The sequence below is a fragment of the Alosa alosa genome, chromosome 1 (genome assembly GCF_017589495.1).
Source record: "Alosa alosa isolate M-15738 ecotype Scorff River chromosome 1, AALO_Geno_1.1, whole genome shotgun sequence".
Taxonomy (NCBI): domain Eukaryota; kingdom Metazoa; phylum Chordata; class Actinopteri; order Clupeiformes; family Clupeidae; genus Alosa; species Alosa alosa.
Window position 1 is genome coordinate 20,280,213 of NC_063189.1, and position 14,348 is coordinate 20,294,560.

At 39.9% G+C, this 14,348-nt stretch overlaps 2 protein-coding genes across 2 annotated transcripts; one reads left to right on the top strand and one right to left on the bottom strand.

Annotated features, from left to right (window-relative positions):
* Positions 1-726: 726 nt before the first annotated feature.
* On the bottom strand, positions 727-2,723 carry LOC125295862. The gene is made up of 5 exons (XM_048245451.1): positions 2,551-2,723; positions 2,217-2,308; positions 1,797-1,991; positions 1,631-1,707; positions 727-1,207 (listed from the first exon to the last, which is right to left on the bottom strand). The coding sequence occupies exons 2-5, from the start codon at positions 2,289-2,291 to the stop codon at positions 727-729; spliced, it is 828 nt and encodes a 275-aa protein (XP_048101408.1). The 5' UTR covers positions 2,292-2,308; positions 2,551-2,723.
* LOC125301446 (N-acetylaspartate synthetase-like) lies at positions 2,723-6,397 on the top strand. The gene is made up of 3 exons (XM_048253848.1): positions 2,723-2,919; positions 5,225-5,383; positions 5,615-6,397. Exons 1-3 carry the CDS (start codon positions 2,733-2,735, stop codon positions 5,989-5,991), a joined length of 723 nt encoding a protein of 240 aa, XP_048109805.1. The 5' UTR covers positions 2,723-2,732; the 3' UTR covers positions 5,992-6,397.
* The last annotated feature ends 7,951 nt before the right edge of the window (positions 6,398-14,348 follow it).

Sequence of the window (14,348 nt, forward strand, 5' to 3'; positions counted from 1 at the left end):
AGAAGTGGCAGATGGAGTCAGAAGTGGCAGCTGGATACAGTAAGCCATGCATAGATTTGTAAAAAATTAACAGTCATTAAACCCCTTTGTATAGATTTGTAAAAATGAACAACAATCATTAAGCCCCTTTGTATAGATTTGTAAAAATGAACAGTTATAATACATTGGATTTGTAAAAATGAACAACTATTACAATATATTGGTCTATTTTTTTTTTCTTTTTTATGATGATTATTTGTATTGGATTGAATAAGTTATATTTTGATCATGTTTTTAGAGCTCATTTTTCATTTGTAGGTATCGTGGCATGTAGACATAGAAAAAGAAATAATCAGCTTTCTCTCTGATTGATTTTTGCACCTCAGTGTCTATGTAAATCCGTTGCACAAGATAGTCCTCCTGTGCCCACACAACAAAATCGCACCACTGCATCCCTGTGAGGATGGGGAACCATTTTCAATTTTTACGTATTTGCAGTCTACAAAGTTTTTGACATTAGGGCATTTGAATTCAACAAGGCCGAATTGGGGGTTTGCGTTTGGATCATAAACAACACCATCTGGAGAAGCAGCAAGCCAGGGGGTGGTTGGATGAATAACTAGACCACTGGGTGCATAGTTGACATGGACTAACTTACTATATTCAGCTGCCACTTCTGACTCCATCTCAGCCCCCCTCTTCATGTCTGCCGTTTGTCTTGTTCCCTTAAATATTCGGTCTGCAAGCTTACTCAGCAGAGCTCTGGCCTTTGACATGGCAGATCTCCCGAAACCTAGAGGCGGTCACCCGCGGCTTTCGGAGCTCAAACCATTCAGGGCAACAACTTTGTTCTCGTGTAGCTATTTCAATTTTGTTTGCCATTTCCATGGACACGGACAAACTGTTTAGGTGAAGCTGCTGCTCCTTGGTACATACAAATGCACAATCTGATGGTGTGCAATCATGTCCATCCAGCGGCAAGTGTGGTGTTGGTGGCGTGTCATGAATATGTGTGATGTACCGGGTCTTCTGTGCAGGCTGTTGATAGGACAATACACTTCCCTTTTGCACTAACCCGATGCCAATTTCCACAAGGGGCTGGTCAGACCTCATGTTCATGGTGGTTACAAGTGGCTGATCCTCAAGGCTAAAGCGACTGTATGCTTCTGATATTCGGAACATGCAGGGATCAGGTAATGGACCGACCAGGCCTCTGTAGAATCCACTCCTAAAAATATATAGATACATCGTGTTAATAAGGGAGGAATACAGCTTAATGAAAAAATGGCAACAACTTCCTTTATCAAATGACATTCTACACTGTTTTCAGACAATAAAGGTGTTGTTGATGAAAACTTAAAGACTACCCTTTACCACACAGAAAATTGGTAAGGAGTTAATGAGCGCATTGATGAAGAATTGGACCAATAAGCATAATTGGCGAATATCCGATGTCATCAAGCAATGTTGATTGTACAAGCAATTTATATCTACCTTTTATTAAGACTTATTCAGCTATTACTTATTTAAGCCACTTGGAGGAGTATCGCACTGGGTGTGGCACATGGGATTTAGATATATCTACAGGTGTGGTGATCAATTATGCCTGGACCTGGGATTATTTCCTAGGGGGGAAATCATCTCTTATTACCTTACTCCAGTCTGTACCCTTCGCTTTGGTACTGGCTTGGTGAAGACCATGGCGTTGATGGGTCCAGGCTTCACACCCTATCAGACAAATACAATTACTGAGAGTGGGATCACTTCAAATCAAAGCAATGATCAATGAAAAAAAACTTCAATCTCCTTAAAATTACCATAGTTCTTGGCTTGTGCCATTGCTGTTCTGACTCTGTGCAGCTATGAACAGGGGGTACCACTGGTATTTCAAGTTGTGAATAGTGTGCCGTTTGATAAAGCAGGGCCACTATGTGGCTGCATAAAGCAGTGCCTGCCACACAGGAACATGTCTTCTGTGTCATTACCACTGGCGTTGAATCACCAAGTGTAATCTGAGAAGAAAGAGAAAGAAAGAAGTCAGCCTGCTTTAAAAAAAAAAAAGAAAACCGTGGTGTTATTTAACATATGCAAAAACCTAAACTGCTGAATGCTTAGACCATAAACTTTCTCACCCTATTCAATGTTGATTACATTCATTACATACAAAACTATCATTACATTAACATTAGGCAACATGGGGGAGGGTTAGGATGAATAAAGCTGGAGCTCCTGCTTACACTTAAACGATGTGGCATCTCAGACTTCAGCATAGACCTGTAGCACAATGATCTGACGCCAACTTGCCCTGTCATCCTGTCTTTATTGGACACTATAAAATAACAGATTAAGTTGTTAGCGTTATGGGTCATTGGTGATAACCTGTGTATCAACTGCTATGCATCATTCACGTCAACACATCCTACAAGTAGCAGCAAGCTAAACAGCCGTTACACGATTGAACTACCTCACGTGAGTTAACGTTAGTTAGACATAACATTACGGTTCACAGACAACACTGTCAAAGTTAACCTCACTATTAGCTAATGTGAATGAAATCTAGATAAAGCACACCGTCTTTACTACATTGCTACTCAGGTAGCATACTCATCATGACACCCACACCGAAAAAAACCGCGGAAGCGATTGTGACTGATTGTGCAATTAGCCCATTGTTGCTTCATCTGCGATCCATCTGACAACCATTCATTTAGTAAAAGAAGTTCCCCTGCATGACAGCCTTAGATAAGAAAACAATGGGACATGAGCCTTATGCAATCTTGAAAGAGGATAGAACAGTGGTTGTTCGTAGGTATACTCCTTCAGATAATAGAGAAGTCCTGCGCATCTTCCATGAGGGTATGATGGAAATGGTGACTGACACTGCTTTCCGTGGCTTACTGCATCACCCGGAAAGTCAACTCCTGTACTCTGCTATAACAGGTAGGCTAAGTTATTTATCTTTCAAGTCTTCTGTTGGCAGAAAGGTTAAGTAAGGGATAATGTATTGTCCGCCGGTAGTCATCAAAATGGAACCCTGAGGAACACCACACTTTATAAGGGCAGAGGAAGAGGAGAAATTGCCTAAACTAACTGAAAATGATCTATCACTAAGATAAGAAGAGAACCATTGCAGAACAGAACCCTGGAGACCAACTTCATCCTCCAAGCGTTTTAATAGGATGTTATGGTCAATGGTGTCAAATGCTGCACTCAGATCAAGAAGCACCAAGAGGGTGGCTTTCTTAATCTATTTCAATAATTTTACAACGTTTCTAAGACGTTAGTATATTTTTTTTACACTGTAGGAATCACATACTACAACATATATTCATACCAACACGATCAAATTCGTGACTACAGAGTTTTATTTTAGCATGGGTTTTCTCCGTAAAAGAGACCTGCATGTAACTTCACAGCATGCGGTTAAAATCCTTAAATTCACGGACGTGTTTTGCCTTTATTTTTTTGGCAAAAAACGTTGCTCTTAACAGCCGCCAGTCTTTGAGAAGACGTGAAATATCCACTGGAATTTTCTTTCTTTCTATTACACCTGCCATGGAATTCGTGTTATGTGGCTAAGCTGCTGCCTAGCAGGTAAAACACGTTTAAATGGATATATTTATTTTTATTAGCTAGAAATGATGCCACATGTCTACATTCAATGCTATTTATGCCACTTCGAAGGTTTGTTTAGATCCAGTGATTCTACCGTCATGGAAACGCTACGTCACACTTTGGGACTCTATTACCAGAGAGGGTTCAAGCGGAGCTAGTAATCAAGGATCTTTGCTATTACCGCTGCAAACATAATTACCGCTGTCAATGGCAACGGGTTTTGTGCTGCTGATCATACCACTCCGCAAGTATTCCGGTCACTTCTTGCATTGGAACTTCATTCAAAAGTGAAAGCAGACAGTTGATCAGATGTGTTTGATTCAAGTTCAGCGTGTGTTGCGAACTATTTGTTTCTCAGCAAAAGCCACGACGAAACGGTAACAAATAAGTGTAAAGAGACATATCGTGGAGTTTATTTTTTCGTTTTGGCAGGTAGCCGTATAATAAGCGGGATAATGTATAGAACGCCGGCCATTATGTGAAAATAAGTCCCTTCAGGTCGAAACAGACCCCTCCGCTGGCGCGTCGGGATCCGGTTCGCCCTGTCGGGACTTATTTTCCCCATAATGACCGGCGTTCTATACATTATCCCTTACTTAACATAGGCCCGAACGTTGGGAACAAAGATCCTTGATTACTAGCAAGATAGAGCAACGTAATTCGTTACTATGGGAGCAAAACGGGACAGTTCCGGTCTGCATAAGTGGGAGTGTCACCCTACGTCACTAAATAAACTTTCTCTCTTAATAAGCAATAACAACAGATAAACATAATTGTGTTCACAGTATTATTGTCCATAATCATGTATGATACCAATGAATCATTCTTAAGGAAATTATATGAATAATTTAATTAGTCATGTGAACCGAGCTAGCTAGCTAGCTAACGCTAGCTTAAAATGCTATACAAGTGGATGGTAGTAGCTATGGCAATACAGCTATGCGCTAACAAGTGACTAGTAGTTGAAGGACTTCGCTTAAACTTAATATACTGTTGCAAATTCGCTTGAGTATAAACTATCCACTTTAACTAATGTCAGTAGTGTTATTCAGCTAGTTGTCATTTCAAAGAAATTACACTTCTCCGTTTAAAATGTTACCTTAGCTAAGAGGCTAGCTAGCATGCTAACAACCGGACAGTAACTGGCAGCAGCATGGTCTAATATTAAGTTATTTTATTACAAATCCGAACACTAAAAAAATACACTATTAGGCTTGAAATGATCCCAAACACTTACAGATTATGACACAATTTTCCAAAAAACCCTCAACAAATCCAGAAGACAAAATGACCAATTTATTGGTAAAATTCCACAAGTCTCCATTGACATTAGTGCAGCAAGGGCTTACTCTGGTCTGCATAAAGGGGGATTTTCCCCCCTCCCCCTTGCAATAATCGAACGCGGAAATTGACGAACGTTTGCGCCTCTCGCTCCGCTTGAACCCTCTCTGTTGGGAAGGCCCATTCATGTGAATGGAACTTCCTGCAGCACTCTGAAGAGCCGTGTAATTAATAACTTCATATAATGTAATGTCATTTATTTTAACATTATTCATTCAAATAACATTTCTTACTTCTACTTTCTTATTTCTATTTTTGTTCATCTGTCAATGTCTTGCTTCATTTTCAGTGACATTTTATGTGTTCACTGGATCAATATGGTTGGCCTGTTGCATACTGCCACTAGTGTTGGGTGTGCGATACTACTACAGTTGGAAAGTGGTGAATGGGTACCTGGAACGGGCGCAGGACATGCATGACATTGACCAGAACTACATGGAATCCTCCGGTGAAATAACTTTGTCAACTGTCCTTATTTAACTGTTGTATGTCTTCTAGATATTCACAGTACATCTGTACACATTATGTTGTATATTGTATAGCATAGAAACCTATGTAACATACAGGGTAGTAATGTCTGAAAGATAAAGAGTTGGGAAATACGCTTCAGTAGAGAAATGGCATACAGTAGAATGTGCAAGCATGATGATATGTGCTTACTTGCTCTCCCAAATCTTAGAGCACTATCTCTGGGTTGCGGAGATCGGAAGGACAGTAGTTGGGCTGGTTGCAGTCCACTGCCTTCAGGATGGCAATATGGAGCTGAACCGCATGTCTGTGGATTCCCACTTTCAGCGCCAGCGGGTTGGGGTTGCACTTGGCCAGCAGGTCCTCAGGTTTGCCCGTCTTCATGCCCACTCCTCTTCATCAGCTACTACCTCAGTAGTCCTGGGTACCACGACATATACGGCAGCACCGCACCGCCTTTACCAAGCCCTGGGCTTCCGCTGTGTAGGCATCACCGAAGGATTCTGCACACCAGGCACTGAGCGATCCCTCCTGGAACAAGCATTCTACAGAGTACGTCACCACCACTACCAGCTGGACTTACACTAGTCACGGATTACACCACAGTGCATTTACATGGAATGATTCTTCTGATTACTTTTAAAGCTCTACATGGCCTGTCTCCCAATTACATATCTGATCTCCTAGTACCTTATACACCTGTGCGTACTTTAAGATCATCTGGTAGTGGTTTCCTAACTATTCCTAGGTCAATCTCAAAACTAAAGGGGAGAGAGCATTTAGTGTCAGGGCACCTAGGCTCTGGAATGACCTGCCTGATGAAATCAGGTCAGCCAAGTCAGTATGCTCTTTTAAATCCCTCCTTAAAACTCATCTTTACAAGCAAGCCTTCCTTAGTTTTGTTAAAGTAATATACTTCATTTTGTGTTAAGTTTATTAAGTTTTATTTCAGTGTCAAGTTTTATTTCAGTAAGTTTTATTTCAGTGTCAAGTTTTATTTCAGTATAAGTTTTATTTCAGTGTCAAGTTTTATTTCAGTAAGTTTTATTTCAGTGTAAGTTTATTTTCCTTTTTCAAATTTATGTTAAGTTCTAATTGAATTAGTATATATTATTTGATTGTTATATTATTATGTCTTATTTGCATTTTCATTTATGTTGATATTGTACAGCACTTTGTAACTTTGTTTTTAAAAGTGTTATATAAATAAAGATTATTATTATTATTATTATTATTATTATTATTATTATAATGAACTAGAGATTTGTAGAGAGGATGTTTAGATATGGTGATGGTGAACAAGAAAATGAGATATTGAATATTTTTATCTAAAGAATGTGATAGATTTGTGATATTAGATCTGAGAATTGTGTACATGTGTACAAGTTCTGCAAAATTAGATTGTTGACCTATTTTTCTTAAAGGATAGACCTACTGCACCTGGTAGGCTAGGCCTATTCCCAAGTCAGATTTACCTACATTTATTCATTTTGCAGACACTTAAGTGGCCAGATAATCCGCCTTTACCATTTTATCCAAAATAATGAAAGGCTGACCCAGTAACCTTTTGTACAACACAACAACATAATTAAACTTATCTACACCATTTTTAACCTGCGCGTCCTCGACTCTCTCGGCACCACACCCTTTCCCCTACTGATTCCATCACAACTGACTGAGAAAGTCTGAGCCCAGCTGTTGCAGCCGGATAAGAAGCCTTCCTGACAATGAGGGCTAGTTCGGTTTCAGGTCCCCAACAACCGTCGTTAGGGACGAACTCGGAGGACAAGCAAACTCGGAGCCATTGAACAAGACATTGAAAGAAAGACGCATAGTGCTTGAAAATTGTTAACTTTTGGCAGAGAAAAGCTGACTGAATTTCCCGTGTGGTACAGGAGACATCTCATGTTTTTGTGATCTGTCCGTTCAAAGCTAAAAATGAATAAACTGCAGGCCTATGTGCTAGACATTTGGATACGAAGCATGCATTATGAAGCTACGAATTTATGGCACAAATGTTATCTTCATGCTCAAGAGGAAAAGCTGAAATCATGTAGGCTAAATAACATTATCGTAACCCCCAATTATCACCACTTTTGTTCGGAAATTCAACAGTTTTTAACACTTCAAAATAACATTTGCTAAATGCAAAGAATTTAAAGGCTAAAAGTAACTCCTAACTGGCGAATTTAGGAGCAACTCCTAAAAATAATGGGCGTGTCACTCCTAACTTTAGGACTTATAATTGTTTTCACTAAAAGTAATTCACAAAGCATTTTAGACCTAAAAGTAGCACCTAAGTCTGGGACAGCTTAAAAGTCGAGAGGACTCCTAACTCAGACCTATTCACAAACCCTTTTTGTGGCATTTCACGTCGCGATGTTTTGACATGCATATGCGGCTACAGGAGCTTCCAATAGCGAGGGAACAATTTTTCATTGTAGGCATAAGGGATGCAATAACGCCACCAACAACAACCAAAACTTTTCATTGTCAACATGTAAATTAAATGTAACGTTTCATTGTGAATCAAATTAAAATGTTCTCCGATTTGCAAACGTAGGCATAGGCTAGGCCATGGTGACAGGTTATGTAGGCTAATAATGTTGCAAAGATACTGCATCAATCCACATGTTTCATTAGGCTATAGGCTATTTGTTTTGTCTTACTCTTTAATTATTTAGGCTAGGCCTTTTTATTCAGTTCAGTTTATTCATCATCTTCCATCCTTCACACTTCTTGTGTAGCGCACACATTCTCAGACATGTCACCTGTCACCAGCGCCCCAAGTGGTTGCGTTCCTATCGAAGAGCAGCTCCAATGTTAAGTCCCATAGACCTATTTTTAAAAAAATACTGTGAAGCCAAATCAGCGATCTTATCCACCAAAAATATTTTTCAGTGTCTATACAGTAATAATCTTCTAACTGTGAAAATGTCAGACCCTACTTTGCCTTATTTAAAAAGAAATCGAAATTGCTCCTTTTGTTTCATAAACGAACTACAAAAAAGCCACGTGACTTTACCCTTCGACGTTACTCAGGTAGCATGGTTTGTTTATTAGCCTGGTTAGCATTGTCACTTAACACTTACTGCCAGCTCTTCATGTGAGTAGAAGCACAACACCAGTTATCCAGACATAAAGGTTATCACCACGCGGTTTACATCACCTTCCGTTATTACAAAAATATGTAAGCCAGTTAAGCAAATTGCCGTATTGATCAGTTAGAGATTTAGCGCCCAAACCTGTGATGTCACATGCACACAGTTATTTCAGGAGTAATCGTGTAAATAATAGTGTTTTGATATTGAATTTTATATTTATCATCGTGTATGTGGGATTGTTCAGGATTGAATGAAGTACTTATCCAAGAGATCGCGAATAAAAGGCATTTATCTCAAAACAAGGTTAGTGCCCCATGAACTCTTGGTGACCCTTTCAACAAGGTAAACAAAAACAATGCTCGAACGTTCTATTTGGGCCCCAATCTACTTCCTCTACATTAAGATAACATATGGAATGTTAAAAAGGAAGTCTTGTGGGGCCAACTATGATGCTGATAATGGAACTCTCTTGAAAGGGTCCATAGCAGAGAGGGTTAAAGCGGAGCGAGAGGCGCAAACGTTCGACAATTTCCATGTTCGATTATTGCAAGGGGGAGGGGGGGAAATCCCCCTTTATGCAGACCAGAGTAAACCCTCGCTGCACTAATGTCAATGGAGACTTGTGGAATTTTACCAATAAATTGGTCATTATGTCTTTCTGGATTTGTTGAGGTTTTTTTGGAAAATTTAGTCATAATCTGTAAGTGTTTGGGATCATTTCAAGCCTAAAAGTGTAATTTTTTAGTGTTCGGATTTGTAATAAAATAACTTAATATCAGACCATGCTGCTGCCAGTTATTGTCCGGTTGTTAGCATGCTAGCTAGCCTCTTAGCTAAGGTAACATTTTAAACAGAGAAGTGTAATTTCTTTGAAATGACAACTAGCTGAATAACATTATTGACATTAGTTAAAGTGGATAGTTTATACTCAAGTGAATTTGCAACAGTATATTAAGTTTAAGCGAAGTCCTTCAACGAAGTCCTTCAACTCTTCAACTTTATTGCCATAGCTACTCCCATCCACTTGTATAGCATTTTAAGCTAGCGTTAGCTAGCTAGCTAGCTCGGTTCACATGACTAATTAAATTATTCATATCATGTCCTAAAGAATGATTCACTGGTATCATACATGATTATAGACAATAATACTGTGAACACAATTATGTTTATCTGTTCTAATTGCTTATTAAGAGAGAAAGTTTATTTAGTGACGTAAGGTGACACTCCCACTTATGCAGACCAGAACTGTCCCATTTTGCTCCCATAGTAACGAATTACGTTGCTCTATCTTGCTAGTATTCAAGGATCTTTGATATAGAGCAAAGATCCTTGATTACTAGCAAGATAGAGCAACGGTCTGATATTAAGTTATTTTATTACAAATCCGAACGCAAAAAAATTACACTTTTAGGCTTGAAATGATCCCAAACACTTACAGATTATGACAAAATTTTCCAAAAAACCCTCAACAAATCCAGAAAGACATAATGACCAATTTATTGGTAAAATTCCACAAGTCTCCATTGACATTAGTGCAGCGAGGGTTTACTCTGGTCTGCATTAAGGGGGATTTTCCCCCCTCCCCCTTGCAATAATCGAACGCGGAAATTGTCGAACGTTTGCGCCTCTCGCTCCGCTTTAACCCTCTCTATACCAGCTGTATCCATGTTGCCAAGCACACACATCCACGCTGAGCACCTCCCAGCATCAGTTCATGTGTCCCCATGACGATTGTCACAAAACCCAACTGGTGATAAGACCTAGTTGCAGAGTTTTTAATTAAAGGAAGATCTCAATTGAGTGTCCCAGTGACGCCACCTCCATTTGCCTCCATGGGACCTATCTTTCAAAACAATTTGAACGCCAGTCTATGGCGAAAAAGAAATGATTTTCTGGTCCCGGTTGACTTGTGCCTTGAATTACCCATATGATGTTTGTCAATTTTAAAGACAATTTTTCATGTAAAGACATTTGCAGTTTGTTTCATAACTATTGAATTACAACATTGTGAAAGATCGTAATTCCAACGACTACAAACCCATCAGTCGCGCTAGTGACGTTAGCTCATTCACATTCACAGATTGTACAAGCATACCAGCAACAGGTCTTAATTGGGCTTTCCTTGCCGATGAAAATACCATGAGCCAGAGGATTAAACACATCAGGTAAGTTGTATTCGTCCATAGACTGTACATTAGATACTGTTAAGTCATAGCAGGCAGCAAGATGCAACCGTTAACTAGCATAATAGCTAATCTTATCTTTTCATTACATTGGTGACGTAGCCTACATCGTTCGAGACGAGAGATGTAGTCCACTGAGCGGATTCGCACAAAACCAACATAACTTTTGAAGTCTATCGAACAACAGTACTTTCTTGACGTGAAAAATTATCTTTTAAATTCACACACATCATATGTGAAATTCGTGGCACAATTCAAACTGGACCAAAAAATAATTGTTATCTCTCCATTAACTCCAGTTAATATTTTTTTGAAAGATAGGTCCCTTGTAGCGGAAGTAAAACGGAAGTCACTGGGACACTCTATACAATCGCTTAGTACAGCCGTAGCTGGTTTTAAGTCTACCACGTGCAGTTAAGTTTTTATGGCTTATACCGCAATTGTCAATGGAGAAATTGCATTGAATTTTTACATCCGGCATCGGCTGTGGGCGGGACTGTGCAGCTCTATAGCATTTTAAATGGGCGTTTTCTTTTTTCTTTTTTAACCACAAGCTCTGCGACCCACCCAGAATGGTTCCACGGCCCACTTTTGGGCCCCGACCCGTTAAGAAACACTGCTATAGGAGGGGATATGTTAATCTAATCCTGTTCAGTGGGGCATGACAAAGTCTTCCACATGTGTTATAATCCTTTAATGTGTGCATGTGGCTTATAGGCAAACTGATCTAAGCTTTTAGCGAGAGTTCCTTTGTGTGTGTTATCTGGTTTCACATGGCAGTCTTCCACATCTACAGCAGACCTAAGCCTGTGGTTAACATGTAGGCCACTACAATAACATTTTAAACATTTAATCTGCATTACTTTATGAATGCATGAATTTCCCCTTGCTTACTTGCTCCATTTATTGACATTCTTGTATTGTGTTTTTGCATAGTATTGAGGCATTTGGATTTATTATCCAAAGGTTCATTTTCTAAAGAGTCATCATGAACAACATGAACTTTGCAATTATTAGGGACATAGCCTACTTGAATATAAGGGAAGCTGATAGTCTAGGCCTATATCCTAGGCTACTTGTTATCCTGAGAGGTAGGCTACCCTAAGCGCAAAGCACGTTACACATACAGCAACTGGACTTTGTGTTTGGCTGGTCAAACCCTTTTGACTTTTGCTCTGGGGGGTATTCCAAGTACTTGGTTTAGTGACAAACCTGGGTTAGTTAACTCAGAGTAGGTGGTAAATCTCCTAATAGAAGAACTGTATGGCTTCATTCTCCTAACGAAACAATACCATAGGGCTTTTGTTGTAGGAGGTTTACCACTTACTCTGAGACTACGTTTACACGAAGCAGGGTATTTTCCTAAACGAATATCTGGCCATCTACGTTTGCAAATAAAACTGCATTTACACAAGACCGTTTTTTTTTTAAATGTGTTTACACGAACCCGTGTACATACATGCTGTCATGAGCACGCCAAACCACAGTGGCAGTCTAACGATAAGCTCAAGCTCACTTTAACCAATCAGAATCCTAAAAAAAGTTGCCTGAGCCACCTGAAACGGAAGTGTACTCTCTTCTTCGGATAGCAGCGGTAAAGCAAGTTGTTGTCGATACCAGAGAATGTCTAATAAGGGGAGAACCGCCACTCTCTGGAAACTTCCGGTTTCTGAACTGGTTGCAGTTCCTGTTCTGGTTCCACATGAGGGCGCTCACGAATAAGTGCAGAATGAATGGAGGCCAATGGAGCTGTACCCCTCAAATCCACTTTTCTCAGGATATAATTTTTTGCCCAGAAATTCGAATGTTGCAGTCAAAAGAGGGGGCAGAGAAAATACAAACCGCTGAGTATTATATTTTTTGAGTCACTTATTTGTTCTAAAAAGCCTTTCAAATGTGTCAATGACGTCATTCATTAGCAGAAAGCTAGTGTGTTGTGGGCAACAATGACCCAACCTGTAAGAAATCAAAAGGACGTGACTACTCGTTCATTCAACTCATGAACTACTCAAAAGGACGTGACTAATCAAAAGGACGTGACTACTCGTTCATTCAACTTTTGACATATAATCCATATTGAGCTTGCAGAAACCACAATCAAATCTTCAATTTCTCAACGACAACCAGGTGAAAGAGACAAATTTAGCCGTCTAGCTCCATAGACCCCCATTGTTTTTGCACTTATTCATGATCGCCCCTAGTGGAACTGCAACAGATTGCAGGTACAATGGAGTTAATAGGGAGTGATCAGAGAATGTCTAATAAGGGGAGAACTGCCACTCTCAGAAAACTTCCGGTTTCTGAACTGGTTGCAGTTCCTTCTGTGGTTCCACATGAGGGCGCTCGTCCACGAGTGCAGAATGCATGGAGGTCTATGGAGCTGTACCCCTCAAAATCCACTTTTCTCGGGATATTTTTTTTTCAAGTAATTTGAGTATTGTATTCGAAAGGGGAGGCAAAGAAAATACACTTGGTTGAGTATTATATTTTTTAAAGTCACCTAATTGTTCTTAAAAGCCTTTCAAATGTGTCAATGACGTCATTCATTAGCACAATGCTAGCGTGTTATGTGCAACAACGACCCAACCTGTAAGAAATTAAAAGGACATCGTACTCGTTCATTCAACTTTTGACCTATAACCCATGTTGAAGTTATACAAACTACAATCAAATCTGAGATTTGTCAACGACAATCAGGTGAAAGAGACAATTTTAGCCGTCTAGCTCCATTGACTCCCATTCATTCTGCACTCATGGCGATCGCCCCCAGTGGAACTCTAGTGGAACTGCGTCCAAAATTCGGTTCAATGGGACTTAATACGGAGTGGCAAGGCTCTCCGTAGACGGGCTCTGGAGTGATCCGGCTCTCCGTAAACGGGCTCTGTCGATACGACAAAAAGGGTCTGCACCAACATAAACGCGATATTCTGAGCACATCCATGATCACCTCAGCCCCAAAATGTGAAGTCGCACGAGAACATGTAAATGTAAACATTGGTCGCACATCTGTCGCATACTGTGACGTTGGCTGCCCAAACTCCGTTTACCCAGAGCCCGTCTACGGAGAGCCTTGGCACTTCCTATTAAGCCTCATTGTATCGAGATTGGTTGCAGTTCCATTAGAATTCCACTGGGGGTGATCGCGGGCGAGTGCAGGTTGAATGGAGGTCTATGGAGCTAGACGGTTAAATGTATCTCTTTCACCTGCTTGTAGTGGAAGAATCGTAGATTTTATTGTAGTTTATGCAAGTTCAATATAGATTTTATATCTAAAGTTGAATGAACGAGTACTTATGTCCTTTTCATTTCTTACAGGTTGGGTCGTTGTTGCCTATATCACGCTAGCATTGTGCTAATGAATGACGTCATTGACATATTTGAAAGGCTTTTTAGAAGACTTATGTGACTTAAAAAAATATAACAATCAACAGTGTGTATTTTCTTTGCCTCTCCTAGCGAATGCAACATTCAAATTACTACTCAAAAAATTATATCCAGAGAAAAGTGGATATTGAGGGGTAAAGCTCCATAGACCTCCATGCATTCTGCACTCGCCTGCGAGTGCCCTCAAGTGGAATCTGAGCAGGAACTGCAACCAGTCCAGAAACCGGAAGTAACCAGACAGTGCCAATTCTCTTCCTATTAGACATTCTCTGGT

What these genes read in the sequence shown, in the direction of transcription:
- LOC125295862 (XM_048245451.1), bottom strand. Translation starts at nt 2,291, where the DNA reads ATGACAGGGCAAGTTGGCGTCAGATCATTGTGCTACAGGTCTATGCTG. An exon ending in GGCACAAGCCAAGAACTATG is followed by an intron (nt 1,708 to 1,796) that starts GTAATTTTAAGG and finishes TTTGTCTGATAG; the next exon opens with GGTGTGAAGCCTGGACCCAT. An exon ending in AGGGTACAGACTGGAGTAAG is followed by an intron (nt 1,208 to 1,630) that starts GTAATAAGAGAT and finishes ATATATTTTTAG; the next exon opens with GAGTGGATTCTACAGAGGCC.
- LOC125301446 (XM_048253848.1), top strand. Translation starts at nt 2,733, where the DNA reads ATGGGACATGAGCCTTATGCAATCTTGAAAGAGGATAGAACAGTGGTT. An exon ending in CCTGTACTCTGCTATAACAG is followed by an intron (nt 2,920 to 5,224) that starts GTAGGCTAAGTT and finishes CTTCATTTTCAG; the next exon opens with TGACATTTTATGTGTTCACT. An exon ending in GAACTACATGGAATCCTCCG is followed by an intron (nt 5,384 to 5,614) that starts GTGAAATAACTT and finishes CCCAAATCTTAG; the next exon opens with AGCACTATCTCTGGGTTGCG.